Here is a 14,573-nt window from a genome sequence, read left to right on the forward strand (position 1 = left end):
GAAAGTTAGCGTGCTTTCGACAGACAGAAAGACGGACGGACATGGCTAGATCGACTTAAAATGTAATGACGATCAAGAATATATATACTTTATGCGGTCTTAGACGAATATTTGAAGGAGTTACCTATGGTTTAGGGTATAAAAATGCATAAAAAAGCAATTATCAAAAAATGAATGCGTTTGAAAGCAATAGCATTACTTGATATTGTTGAATGAGGGCGAGTAAAATGTAACGACAATATGAATCCGTTTTAGAAGCGAATTGAAGCAATCTGTTGTGTGGTTTGTGTGTCTTCATTTGGTAGAAAAATATGAAGTGGAGTAATTTTCTTTCTTGCTGCGCTACAAATGAAAATACTCTTAAGAGCATACTTTTAACCTACAAAACATGCCTTTTTGACAAATCCTACCGACGAGAGTGGGTGGTACCAAATGAAATCGCTATCTAGGAAACCAGTCAAATGTTATTTCAAATAAAGAAAAACACAAATTTCCCTTATGACTCCCGAAATTGCGGCTTTATGGAAATCTTTTCAGATTTAGGCGCAGCTCCTATATATATGTGTTACCCTATTTTCACTTAAGGGCCTTTTTAGCGTGTTTCTTATTAGATTTTCTCAAAATTTTCTGCTTTTCAGACTTTTACTAGGTGTGCTGATTTTGGTTGAAATCGTTTAAGTTTAAGATATAGCTCCCATATTTTCGTATCTCCCAATTTTAATTTTAAGTGCATTTACGAACTCATTAATCAAACGAATATCTCACAATTTTGCACATCGGTTTCTTCTATGACACCTACAATATGTTTAGGGTATCAAAAACGCAGCTTTGCCCGACTTACCCCATCCTTACATGTTTGCCCCTGTTTCTTAATGGAATATTCATGGGCAAATCTGCATTTGCAACTTGTTATACATAACAATAAGAACGTAGCCAGTGTTGGTCGTATTATCTCTTCAAACTTTTAAAATACAACCCAAACATTGAATTTAATTATTCGTTTCCATTGGCCTAATTGTTGTGATATATTTATATACATATATTTAAATTAATAAACACGATTGGAAGAAGTGATATCAACAAACGTATTGGTCATTTTTGGATGGTTTCTTTTCATGTGCGAATATCTTCCCTGGTACTGTATACACACCTCTTTTGAAAATGTATGATGTGGAAAATTTAATTAAAAAAACACACACAATTAAATATAGGGAAAAATGTATTGTATGCTTCTACGTAATGCATAAGTATGTGTAGGTGTGTGTATGTGTGTGTGCGTATGTGTGTGTATGTGTGTATAAGTGGGTGCATGATGAATAGCGGCAGCTTAAAGCTGCTCCCCGATAAATGTTTTACAGTATCTACATTGTGAATAAATACTTCATTTAAACACTTGCTATTATGGAAACATCATTCAGTTATTTAATCACCGTAAAGCATGTCTGTGGGACCATTTGCTGGGGAAGAAGCCATGGAAGTTGTCGTTGTCATGCACTTCATTATTCTGCTGATGAACATAATTGGCCAGAGAATTCCATTTTGCACAACCCTTTCGTTTCATTCTGCGATTATCGCCATCACAAGAATAATTCCAAACCGCAATACAATCCACAGCATCATCAACATGGCCATCTGCGACATCGTCGGTGTTGCCATCATCGCCAAAGCAGCAGCCATTTTTGTCAGCACAATTATCACTCTTGGAATTGTTGCTACTGCTGCAGTGGCGAGAATTGCTGTAGTTGCCACTTATATTATTGCTGTTGGCGTTGGCTTTAATTGCGGTGCTGTTGCTGTTGCTGCAGTTACCGGCGACGGAGCTCGCCCTCTTGGAGAAAGTGCGAGTAAATGTAGCTAAAGCGTGCCATAATGCAAATGTTGCCACCAATGCGGTCATTGTTGTTGCAAAAGGGTTTAAAGTTCTCACTTTATTGGGTGCAGCTGCATTGGTTTGCATTGCCTCGGGCCGTTCTCCTGCAAAGAAAAAAAAAAAACGAAATCAAATAAGAATTTAATGTTTTGAGACAAAATTGCTTTGGGCTCTAGACTGCAAGCTTATGTAAAACTCATGGGCGTACAAATTAAATTTTTCCTAGAGGGAAATGAGTTCTTGAAGGCGTCATGAATCTGCTTGACATTTAAATGATTTTTTCTTTGGGTTAAAATTATAAATGGAGAGTAGCATATTAAGCGTTATAGAAAAATATTATTTGTTCATATTTTTATACCCTCCACCATAAGATGGGGGGTATACTAATTTCGTCATTCTGTTTGTAACTACTCGAAATATTCGTCTGAGACCCCATAACGTATATATATTCTCGATCGTCGCGACATTTTATGTCGATCTAGCCATGTCCGTCCGTCTGTCTGTCGAAAGCACGCTAACTTCCGAAGGAGTAAAGTTAGCCGCTTGAAATTTTGCACATTAGTGTAGGTCGGTTGGTATTGTAAATGGGCCATATCGGTCCATGTTTTGATATAGCTGCCATATAAACCGATCTTGAGTCTTGACTTCTTGAGCCCCTAGAGTGCGCAGTTATTATCCGATTGCGATGAAATTTTGCACGACGAGTTTTGTTATGATATGCAACAACTGTGCCAAGTATAGTTCAAATCGGTCTATAACCTGATATAGCTGCCATATAAACCGATTTTGGAACTTGACTTCTTGAGCCTCTAGAGTGCGCAATTCTTATCCTATATGAATGAAATTTTGCACGACGTGTTTTGTTATAATATCCAACAACTGTGCCAAGTATGGTTTAAATCGTTCCATAACCTGATATAGCTGCCATATAAACCGACCTTGGGTCTTGACTTCTTGAGCCTCCAGAGTGCGAAATTCTTATCCTATTTGAATGAAATTTTGCACGACGTATTTTGTTATGATATCCAACAACTGTTTCAAGTATGGTTCAAATCGGTTCATAACCTGATATAGCTGTCACATAAACCGATCTTGGGTATTGGCTTCTTTAGCCTCTAGAGGGCGCAATTCCTATCCGATTTGGCTGAAATGACGTATTTTTTGCATGACGTATTTTATTCTTACTTTCAACAACTGTGTAAAATAGGGTTCAAATCGGATCATAACCCGATATAGCTGCCATATAAACCAATCTGGGATCTTGACTTCTTGAGCCTCTAGAGGTCGCAATTATTATCCGATTTGCCTGAAATTTTGTACGATGGATCCTCTCATGACCATCAACATACGTGTTTATTATCTGAACGGTCTATAGCACGATACCGCTCCCATATAATTCGATCTCTCTATTTTACTTCTTGAGCCCCCAATGGGCGCAATTCTTATACGAATTGGCTGAAGTTTTACACAGGTCTCCAACATATAATATAATTGTGGTCCGAACCGGACCATATCTTGATATCGCTCTAATAGCAGAGCAAATCTTTTCTTATATCCTTTTTTGCCTAAGAAGAGATGCCGGGAAAAGAACTCGACAAATGCGATCCATGGTGGAGGGTATATAAGATTCGGCCCGGCCGAACTTAGCACGCTTTTACTTGTTTTAGATGTATTTGCGTTTGCGTTTAAAGTTAAACATGTTAAGTTGAACAATTTAGATATCATAACAAAATTTTTCGTGCAAAAATTCATTCTGATCGAATAAGAATTGCGCCCTCTAGAGGCTCAAGAAGTCAAGACCCAAGATCGGTTTATATGGCAGCTATATCAGAACAAGGACCGATATGGCCCATTTACAATACCAACGGACCTACACTATTAAGAAGTATTTGTGCAAAATTTCAAGTGGCTAGCTCTACTCCTTCGGAAGTTAGCGTGCTTTCGACAGACAGACGGACGGACGGACGGACATGGCTAGATCGAGATAAAATGTCGCGACGATCAAGAATATATATACTTTATTGGGTCTCAGACGAATATTTCGAGTAGTTACATACAGAATGACGAAATTAGTATACCCCCCATTCTATGGTGGAGGGTATAAAAATATTGCGAGGTCAAGCTATCAATCACAAAGATTTTATTTTATACCAGCGATGGCCAAAAAGAAAATGTGACTGTATGTGTGAAATACTCTCTTTAGGAAAGGTTAGGTCCAAACGTCTAGCATGACATTGCCTTTAAAGACTTCTTTAAGATAATTTGAGTTTTGTCACAGATATTGCATTTTTGCTGACACGTCATGCATATTATCTTTATGAAATGTTACTGTCGACAAATTCACTAACCGTGTTTACAAAAAATCCCCAAATCTATTTTTTTATGCTGTCACTCTCATCAAAAATTTAAACAGTTGACTTTGTAGAGGACATTTTAGCAGATCGTTTCGCACAAACGGTCAATTGAGAAAAGACTTTGTTTTGTACATTAGTGAAATCGATATAATATCATTGAATTTTATTACCAAAATCAGTGTTCGGTTCGAAATGTGTTCAAATTTTGACAAATTTTGTTCAGCGATGAGGCTCATTTCTGGTTGAATGGCTACGTAAATAAGCAAAATTGCCGCATTTGGAGTGAAGAGCAACCAGAAGCCGTTCAAGAACTGCCCATGCATCCCGAAAAATGCACTGTTTGGTGTGGTTTGTACGCTGGTGGAATCATTGGACCATATTTTTTCAAAGATGCTGTTGGACGCAACGTTACGGTGAATGAACACATTTCGAACCGAACACTGATTTTGGTAATAAAATTCAATGATTTGCAAGCGTTGCTCGTTAGTAAGTCTATTCATGATGAAATGTCAAAGCATACTGAGCATCTTTCTCTTTGACACCATGTCTGAAATCCCACGTGATCTGTCAAATACTAATGCATGAAAATCCTAACCTCAAAAAAATCACCCTTTAAATTTGTGACAGAATGTGATCAAGTCATTTGTGCATCAACGTCTGACGACGTCTCTTTAGTTATAAAGTGTGATTTTTGTGATAGGAACAACTGTTCAAAAAAACAACACATAAATTTCTGAAAAATTCATGAAATCTTTATTTGAATCGATAGTAAGGACCATATAATTTAATGTTTGAAGATTATTTCATGCAAATGTTGAACTGCGCTGCAAATGGTCCATCCGCTTAGTCCAATTTTGGCGTACTCTTTCCAACATTTCGGCCGGTATCTCACGAATAAATGCTTCAACGTTGTCTTAATTCAAGCGGGCTTGTCTGTATAGACATGAGTTTAACAAAGCCCCACAAAAAAATAGTCTAAAGGCGTTACATCGCACAATTTATGAGGCCAATTGGCCGGTCTCGAACGTGAAATAAAATGTTCACCGAACTCGTCTCTCAGTAAGTCCATTGTTACGCGTGCTGTGTGGCAGGTGGCACCGTATTGTTGAAACCAGATGTCATGCAATTCAAGCTCTTGAATTTTGGGCAAAAAAATTTGGATATCATCTCACGATAGCGCTCACCATTCACAGTTACGTTACGATTCGCATCATCTTTGAAGAAGTACGGTCTAATGATGCCACCAGCCCATAAATGATAATAAAATTCAATAATTTGTAAGTGTGGTTCGTTTGTAAATTAAATTATAGACCAATCCGAAGATGTTTGGCAGTGAAACAAAACAACACTGGTTTAAACAGCTCACGTAAGTTTCAGCTGTTTAAACCAGTGTTGCTAAAAAGATAATAGTTAAAAAATCACCCTTTATTGTAACCCTACTATATCTATGTTAGTTTCCAAGTACGGATCGATTTGAACACATACGGCTTTTTTATGGGTTTAGGACCCTTAATCAGCAGATCGGTCTATATGGTAGCTATATCTAAATTTATTCCGATCTGGATTATACTCGTTCAGGATGTTGAAAGGCCAAATAAAATTTACTGTTTTAAATTTCTAAAAAAGGTCTACATGCTATATCTATTTATCGCCCGATATGAACCTTTTTGGGTTTGGATATTGGGGGCCTTAATAAAAAACGCGGTATCAAATTTCAGCGAAATCTAACAATAAATTGCGGTTTTTCGGGGTAATGGCTGTGTGCCAATCTTAATCTCAATTTTTGAAGACTGTAGCGTGATTTCAACAGACGGATAGACGGACAGATAAACATACATCGTTAAGTCGTCTTAGAATTTTACGACAATCCAGAATATACATACTTTGTAGAGTCGGAAATGGATATATCGATGTGTTGCAAACGGAATGTCTAAATGAATAAAATCCGTGTAGTTTGTTGTTTGATCCATTTTTGTGTTTGCCTATAAAGGGAAATGATGGATGGTATACAAGATTCGGACATACATAACTTAGCTCGTTTTTACTTGCTTTGATTTTAAGACGAACTAACGAAAGTTAAGTCTAAGGGTATTTCATGATTATTTAATAATTTTAATTCGCCAAAATAATAATTTTGAGATTGGAAAACGCTCAGCTACGGGTTCAAAAACGTTCGTTCCCGCTTCCGCAAAAAGCGGGAACGATGTGCAATGGCACACAGCTGTACTTAATTAAATGTTAATTGCAGATATATCTATTTGTAATTATAATTTTCAAAAGTACCTAATTACTTTCCCATAATAAATTTGCACTTTATTTTTTCAATCAGTAATTGATCATTCGAGATTTCCTTTTCATATGTCGTAAAAGTTACGCCAATGCGTACAATACATACAACATACCTCGAATCTATACAGTTTATGCAAATGCTGTCATCTCATCATTCAAGACTCTTGTGAAAATGGAGGAGATTGTAATGACAATAAAACCATGTCTATCAGCTAAGCAAGAATGCTTGTACGTACAACCTTTGCACTTCCTGGTCGAGATTATTCTTCTGCATGTTGTTGACATGCAGTCAAGGACAGTTTACTTGTAGGTAGGGAAAATTCAAAGAATTTAGAAACAAGATATGGTGCAGCAAATAATCTTCCATTAATGTCATAAAAAGAACTCTTTACATTGTACAGAAATCAATTTGGAATATAACATTTTTTATTTCTTTTCGGCTTTTCAAACATCTTTTACCTTTAATGTATAAAGTAGGAAACTCTTGACATATATATTTGCGGTTCTTTTTATTTAGGTTGTTTTGTTGTTGAATTTTTTGTACAGCTGAAACCATTAGACGTAGATTTTGCTTAAATTTTTATACCCACCACCAAAAGATGGGGGTATACTAATCTAGTCTTTCCGTTTAAAACTCGGGATATTCGTCTAAGACCGCATAAAGTATATATTCTTAATCGTTTCGTCGTTCTGAATCGATTTAGCCATGTCCGTCCGTCTATCGAAATCACGATAGAGGTCGAACGCGTAATACTAGCCGCTTGAAATTTTGCAAAGATACTTAATATCGATGTTGATCGTTGGGGATTGTGAATGGGCCATAACGGTTCAGATTTAGATATAGCCCCCATTTAAACCGATCTCCAGATTTGACTTCCTTGAAGCCGCAATTTTCGTCCGATTTGGCTGAAATTTTGTAAGTAGTATTCCGTTATGACTTCTAACAACTGTATCCACTAGGGTCCAAATCGGTCTATAACCTGATACAGCTCACATATAAACCAATCTCCCGATTTGACTATTTGAGCACCTGGAAGCCGCAATTTTTGTCTGATTTGGCTGATATTTTTCACTTGATGCTCTTTTACGACTTCCAACAACTGTGTCAACTACCGTATAAATCGGTCTAAAACCTTAAACCCCATATAAACCGATCACCCGATTTGATTTCCTAAGCCTTTATAAGCCGCAATTTTTGCCCGATTTGGCTCAAATTTAGCACGTAGTATTCTGTTGTGACTTCCAGCGGCTGTGTTATGTACGGTCCAAATCGGTCTACAATCTGATATAGCCCCAATATAAGCAGATCGCCCGATTTTACATCCTGTGCTTATAAAGCCGCAATTTTTGTTCGATTTGGCTCTCAATAACTGTGCGTAGTACTGTTCAGATTGGTCTATAACCAAATGTAGCTCCCATATTTTAGCAAAATCCATGGTGGTGGGTTCCCAAGATTCTGCCCGGCCGAACTTAGCTCGCTTTTACTTGTTAATAGTTAAGTCAAAATGTGGTGTGCTATAAAGTATTGTGTATGGCAAGGAGATCGCGATTTCGAAACTGATCAAAGCTTCATCATCAGCCCATTAAGCCCAAAAAAGATAACATGCTTCCACTTATTAGTAATCTGTTCAATTGTGGAAGTATGCTTCTTTGGAAGGAACGTTGAATCACAACAGGCTATCTTTCTTCGAGCGCAGTAAGAAATGATACCACCAACCGCCAATATCTCTAATCAAAAAGAACATATAGCATTAGCAACACACACAAGAGCAAAAAACAAAACAAGAAATTAAGCAAATATGATTCTCTTATGGATTTCGAAGATTTTATAGAAATTAGAATGCTTATTTTCTTACTAATAAATTCACAAAAACACGAAGAAACTTGTGACTGAATATAGTACTTAAGAGTTAAGTCTATAAGTACGAAGAATTTGACATTTGTCACTTTTTGGCCGCTAAACATATTAAAGATATGTGCAAATATCGCTTTGCTGCCACAAAATACTGTGAACTTCTAAGGCTAAGGAAGATAATAGCCTCCAAACCTATTACGGTACGATGCATTCAGAAGTCAGAGAATAAATGGACAATGTCTAGTGAGGAAACACTAGAACTACTCGATAGAAGAGGTTGTCACTGATATGCATTCGTCGGATGTTGTTCGGGGAATTGTTTCTGAGTCAAAAATCCTTTGGGCGATCAAAAGTTTTCACTAGTTTAAATCACCGAAATAAGAAATAAGTCCATTGTTACGCGTGCTGTGTAGCATGTGGCACTGTCTTGTTGAAACCGCATGTAATGCAAGCCAAGCTCCTGCATTTTGGGCAGAACAACGTTGGATATCATCTCACGGTAGCGCTCACCATTCACAGTTACGTTACGATTCGCATTATCTTTGAAGAAGTACGGTAAAATGATGCCACCAGCCCATAAACCGCATTAAACCGTGACTTTTATACCCACCACCGAAGGATGGGGGTATATTCGTTTTGTCATTCCGTTTGCAACACATCGAAATATCCATTTCCGACCCTATAAAGTATATATAATCTTGATTGTCGTAAAAACCCAGCAAAAAAATTTTTCCTATCTTGGAAGCAATACGAAAATATTCTAGCATACTAATGCGCATTTTGATGGTTCAATAAGTGTGCATTTAACTATAAAATTTACAAAACAAGTAAAAGCGTGCTAAGTTCGGCCGGGCCGAATCTTATATACCCTCCACCATGGATCGCATTTGTCGAGTTCTTTTCCCTGAATCTCTTCTTAGGCACAAAAGGATATAAGAAAAGAGTTGCTCTGCTATTAAAACGATATCAAAATATGGTCCGGTTCGGACCACAATTAAATTATATGTTGGAGACCTGTGTAAAATTTCAGCCAATTCGTATAAGAATTGCGCCCATTGGGGCTCACGAAGTAAAATAGAGAAAGCGATTTATATGGGATCTGTATTGGGCTATAGACCGATTCAGACCATAATAAACACGTTTGTTGATGGTCATGAGAGGATCCGTCGTACAAAATTTCAGACATATCGTATAATAATTGCGACCTCTAGGGGTCAAGAAGTCAAGATCCCAGATCGGTTTATATGGCAGCTATATCAGGTTATGAACCGATTTGAACCTTATTTGACACAGTTGTTGAAAGTAAAAATAAAATACGTCATGCAAAATTTCAACCAAATCAAATAGGAACTGCGCCCTCTAGAAGCTCAAGAAGTCAAATCCCAAGATCTGTTTATATGACAGCTATATCAGGCTATAGACCGATTTAAACCATACTTGGCACAGTTATTGGATATCATAACGAAATATTTCGTGCAAAATTTCATTTCAATCGGATAAGAATAGCGCACTCTAGAGGCTCAAGAAGTCAAGACCCAAGATCGGTTTATATGGCAGCTATATCAGGTTATGAACCGATTTGAACCATACTTGGCACGGTTGTTGGATATAATAACAAAACACGTCGTGCAAAATTTCATTTCAATCGGATAAGAATTGCGCACTCTAGAGGCTCAAGAAGTCAAGACCCAAGATCGGTTTATATGGCAGCTATATCAGGTTATGGACCGATTTAAACTATACTTGGCACAGTTGTTGGATATCATAACAAAACACGTCGTGCAAAATTTCATTCCAATCGGATAAGAATTGCGCACTCTAGAGGCTCAAGAAGTCAAGACCCAAGATCGGTTTATATGGCAGCTATATCAGGTTATGGACCGATTTGAACCATACTTGGCACAGTTGTTGGATATAATAACAAAACACGTCGTGCAAAATTTCATTCTAATCGGATAAGAATTGCGCACGCTAGAGGCTCAAGAAGTCAAGACCCAAGATCGGTTTATATGGCAGCTATATCAGGTTATGGACCGATTTAAACTATACTTGGCACAGTTGTTGGATATCATAACAAAACACGTCGTGCAAAATTTCATTCCAATCGGATAAGAATTGCGCACTCTAGAGGCTCAAGAAGTCAAGACCCAAGATCGGTTTATATGGCAGCTATATCAAAACATGGACCGATATGGCCCATTTACAATACCAACCGACCTACACTAATAAGAAGTATTTGTGCAAAATTTCAAGCGGCTAGCTTTACTCCTTCGGAAGTTAGCGTGCTTTCGACAGACAGACGGACGGACGGACGGACAGACGGACGGACATGGCTAGATCGACATAAAATTTCACGACGATCAAGAATATATATACTTTATGGGGTCTCAGACGAATATTTCGAGTAGTTACAAACAGAATGACGAAATTAGTATACCCCCCATCTTATGGTGGAGGGTATAGAAATATGGTTTTAACATACTTTTGTGCACTAATCTATTATATAGGGTATACATGAATCATGCGTTCAAAGTATGGTAAAGACGGATTTGTCTTCCATCCATATTGCTTCTGATCAGCGGTTGTGTATGCTAATAGTGTTTTGAGCTCATTGAACGAAGATCAAGTAAAACAATTCGATCTTCACGAAAGCTAGACATTAGGCGATCTTTATCTGCGTGCTTTAAAGAAAGTTTAATATCTTCAGTTGAATTTGAGAAATTGGACTTGTGTTTTATCTTTTGATGGTGTTTTATATTTTTTAACACGGAATTCTTAAAATATTTTGACACTGAATTCAAATTCAAATACTTTTATTTTATTTCATTTATTATACCCTCCATCATAGGATGGGGGGTATAATAATTTCGTCATTCTGTTTGTAACTATTCGCCTGAGACCCCCGACGATCAAGAATATATATAATATTCTTGATCGTCGCAACATTTTATGTCGATCTAGCCATGTCCGTCCGTCTGTCTGTCGAAAGCACGCTAAATTCCGAAGGAGAAAAGCTAGCCGCTTGAAATTTTGCACAAATACTTCTTGTTAGTGTAGGTCGGTTGGTATTGTAAATGGGCCATATCGGTCCTTGTTTTGATATAGCTGTCATATAAACCAATCATGGGTCTTGACTTCTTGAGCCTCTAGAGTGCGCAATTGTTATCCGATTGGAATGAAATTTCTCACGACGTGTTTTGTTATGATGTCCAACAACTGTGCCAAGTATGGTTCAAATCAGTTCATAACCTGATATAGCTGCCATATAAACCGATCTTGGGTCTTGACTTCTTGAGCCTCTAGAGTGCGCAATTCCTATACGATTTGAATAAATTTTTGCACGAAGTATTTTGTTATGATGCCCAACAACTGTGCCAAGTATGGTTCAAATCAGTTCATAACCTGATATAGCTGTCATATAAACAGATCTGGGGACTTGACTTCTTGAGCTTCTAGAGAGCGCAATTCCTATCCGATTTGGCTGAAATTTTGTATGACGTATTTTATTTTAACTTTCAACAACTGTATCAAATAAGGTTTAAATCGGTTCATAACCTGATATAGCTGCCATATAAACCGATCTGGGATCTTGACTTCTTGAGCCTCTAGAGGTCGCAATTATTATCCGATTTGTACGACGGATCCTCTCTTGACCATCAGTATACGTGTTTAATATGATCTGAATCCGTCTAAAGCCCGATACAGCTCCCATATTAATCAATCTCTCTATTTTACTTCTTGAGCCCCCAAAGGGCGGAATTCTTATTCGAATTGGCTGACATTTTACACAGGTCTCCAACATATAATTTAATTGTGGTCCAAACTGGACCATATCTTGATATCGCTCTAATAGCAGAGCAAATCTTTTCTTTTATCCTTTTTTGCCTAAGAAGAGATGTCGGGAAAAGAACTCGACAAATGCAACCCATGGTGAAGGGTATATAAGATTCGACCCGGCCGAACTTAGCATGCTTTTACTTGTTTTATTCTACATACTTCCAAGAACCAAACAAGGATGAACCAGAAACCGATTTACATGGAAGCTTTATCAGGCTATAGACCGACATAGACCCTATTTGCAACAGTTGTTGAAAGTGATAACATAAAACCAAATGCAAAATTTCAGCTAAATCGGACATAAATTGCGACTAGTAATGGCTCAAATCGGGTGATATATGGGAGCAATATCAGGCTATAGATCGATTCGGACCGTACTTAACACAGTATTGGAAGTTATAACAGAACACTATAAGCAAAATTTCAGCCAAATCGGGTGAAAGTTGCGGCTTCCAGGGGCTCAAGAAGTCAAATCGGGAGATCGGTTTATATGGGAGCTGTATCTATATATATATTAGCTATATAAGTTTTTGATATCGCAAGGGGGCGGAATCTCCTACTTACCCCAAAAGTACCAACCAAAACTAAAAGTGGAGCGATTGGGACAATATCGGACTTAAATGAAAGGTATTCAAGAGTAGAGTACGATTTCCATATTAAAAATTGGATCCAAGTAATTAGGGGGCCGTCCCGACCCCAAAACCCCCCAATTGGTTTATTGAACGATAATGACAATATGGGGCTTGAATGAAAGGTATTCGCGAGTAGATTACGAATATGGTCAGGAAGGAGGTATGGGCTATGTAATTTGTTGATGTTCGAATCGGACGAATCCTCCCCCGTTACCACAAAAAAGCCAACCAAAATCAAAAGTTGGCCGACAGGGACAATATGGGTATCAAATGAAAGATATTGGAGAGTAGAAAGCGAATGTGGTATTAAAACATGGGTTCAAGTATCCAAGGGTTAGCCCAAGTCCGAAAACTGCTCCAAATAGATATATTGGACGTATATATCAATACAGGACTCAAATGAAAGGTATTCGAGGTCCAAGTAATTGATAGTCGCTCCATCCCCGATAAGCTCCCCAAATGGGAATACTACTCAACCATAGCTTGATGAAATTCAAATGATAGGCATTTGAAAGAAGATTACGAATATGACATTAAACTTTGTGTCCAAGAACCTAGGTGGTGTTTTACCTCCTAAAATCGCCTATTGGAGGTCATTTGACCTATAAAAACAAAGGGGAATCCAGTGATAGATTTTTTTGTGTTGAGTGCGTCATTCAAATTTGTGATCAAGTGGCAGTGTGGCGCACAACCTTCATATAGACGCCCTCCACCAAACGGCTGTATACACCAATTATGACAATTTGAGGTTAAATTTAAGGTATAAGGTTGTGTGTGGAGCCCTCCGTAGCGCAGAGGTTAGCATGTCAGCCTTTGACGCTGAACGCCTGGGTTCGAATCCTGGCGAGACCTTCAGAAAAATTTTTCAGCGGTGGTTTTCCCCTCCTAATGCTGGCAACATTTGTAAGGTACTACACCATGTACAACTTCTCTCCAAAGAGGTGTCGCAATGCGGCACTCCGTTCGGACTCGGCTATAAAAAGGAGACCCCTTATCATTGAGCTTAAAACTTAAATCGGACTCCACTCATTGATATGTGAGAAGTTTGCCCCTGTTCCTTAGTGGAATGTTCAAGGGCAAAATTTACATTTTCATTGCATTTGCATTGTGTACTGCAAATCTGATATCATTATTCTGTTCATATATCTAGCGGACAATATCATCCCAAAACAGTCGATCAATTATAATGACCTAACGGGACACTGTGTGATTTAATTAATGTGTAGGTCGCCATAGCCCCGAAATTATAACATTCAGCGTGAAAGCAGTAGTTGCAAACCGGATTATAAATGCGCCTTTTATGGCGCCAAGACTTTAAATCGGACGATCGGTCCATATGGCAGCTATATCCAAATCTGGACTGATCTGAGCCATATTGACGAAGGATTTTGAAGGGCCTAACACAACTCACTGTCCCAAATTTCAGCAAAATCGGATAATAAATGTGGCTTTTATGGGCCTAAGACCCTAAATCGGCCGATCGGTCTATATGGGGGCTATATCAAGATATAGTCCGATATAGCCCATCTTCGAACTTAACCTGCTTATGGACAAAAAAAGAATATGTGCAAAGTTTCAGCTCAATATCTCTATTCTTAAAGATTGTAGTTGTTGAAAGTAACAATAAACAAGTAAAAGCGTGCTAAGTTCGGCCGGGCCGAATCTTATATACCCTCCACCACGGATCGCATATGTCGAGTTCTTTTCCCGGCATCTCTTCTTAGGCAAAAAAAGGA

General features: G+C 38.0%; 1 protein-coding gene across 1 annotated transcript in view; it reads right to left on the bottom strand.

Moving 5' to 3' along the window:
• Positions 1–1,294: 1,294 nt before the first annotated feature.
• The window catches only part of LOC106095144 (uncharacterized), a 418,819-nt gene continuing 405,540 nt past the window's right edge, over positions 1,295–14,573 (bottom strand). Inside the window, exon 7 of the mRNA XM_059362452.1 lies at positions 1,295–1,974. Within this exon, the coding sequence (XP_059218435.1) occupies positions 1,427–1,974 (548 nt within the window). The 3' untranslated portion in view covers positions 1,295–1,426. The remainder of the gene's footprint in view (positions 1,975–14,573) is intronic.

This window comes from Stomoxys calcitrans, chromosome 1 (assembly GCF_963082655.1).
Source record: "Stomoxys calcitrans chromosome 1, idStoCalc2.1, whole genome shotgun sequence".
NCBI classification, from domain to species: Eukaryota; Metazoa; Arthropoda; class Insecta; order Diptera; family Muscidae; genus Stomoxys; species Stomoxys calcitrans.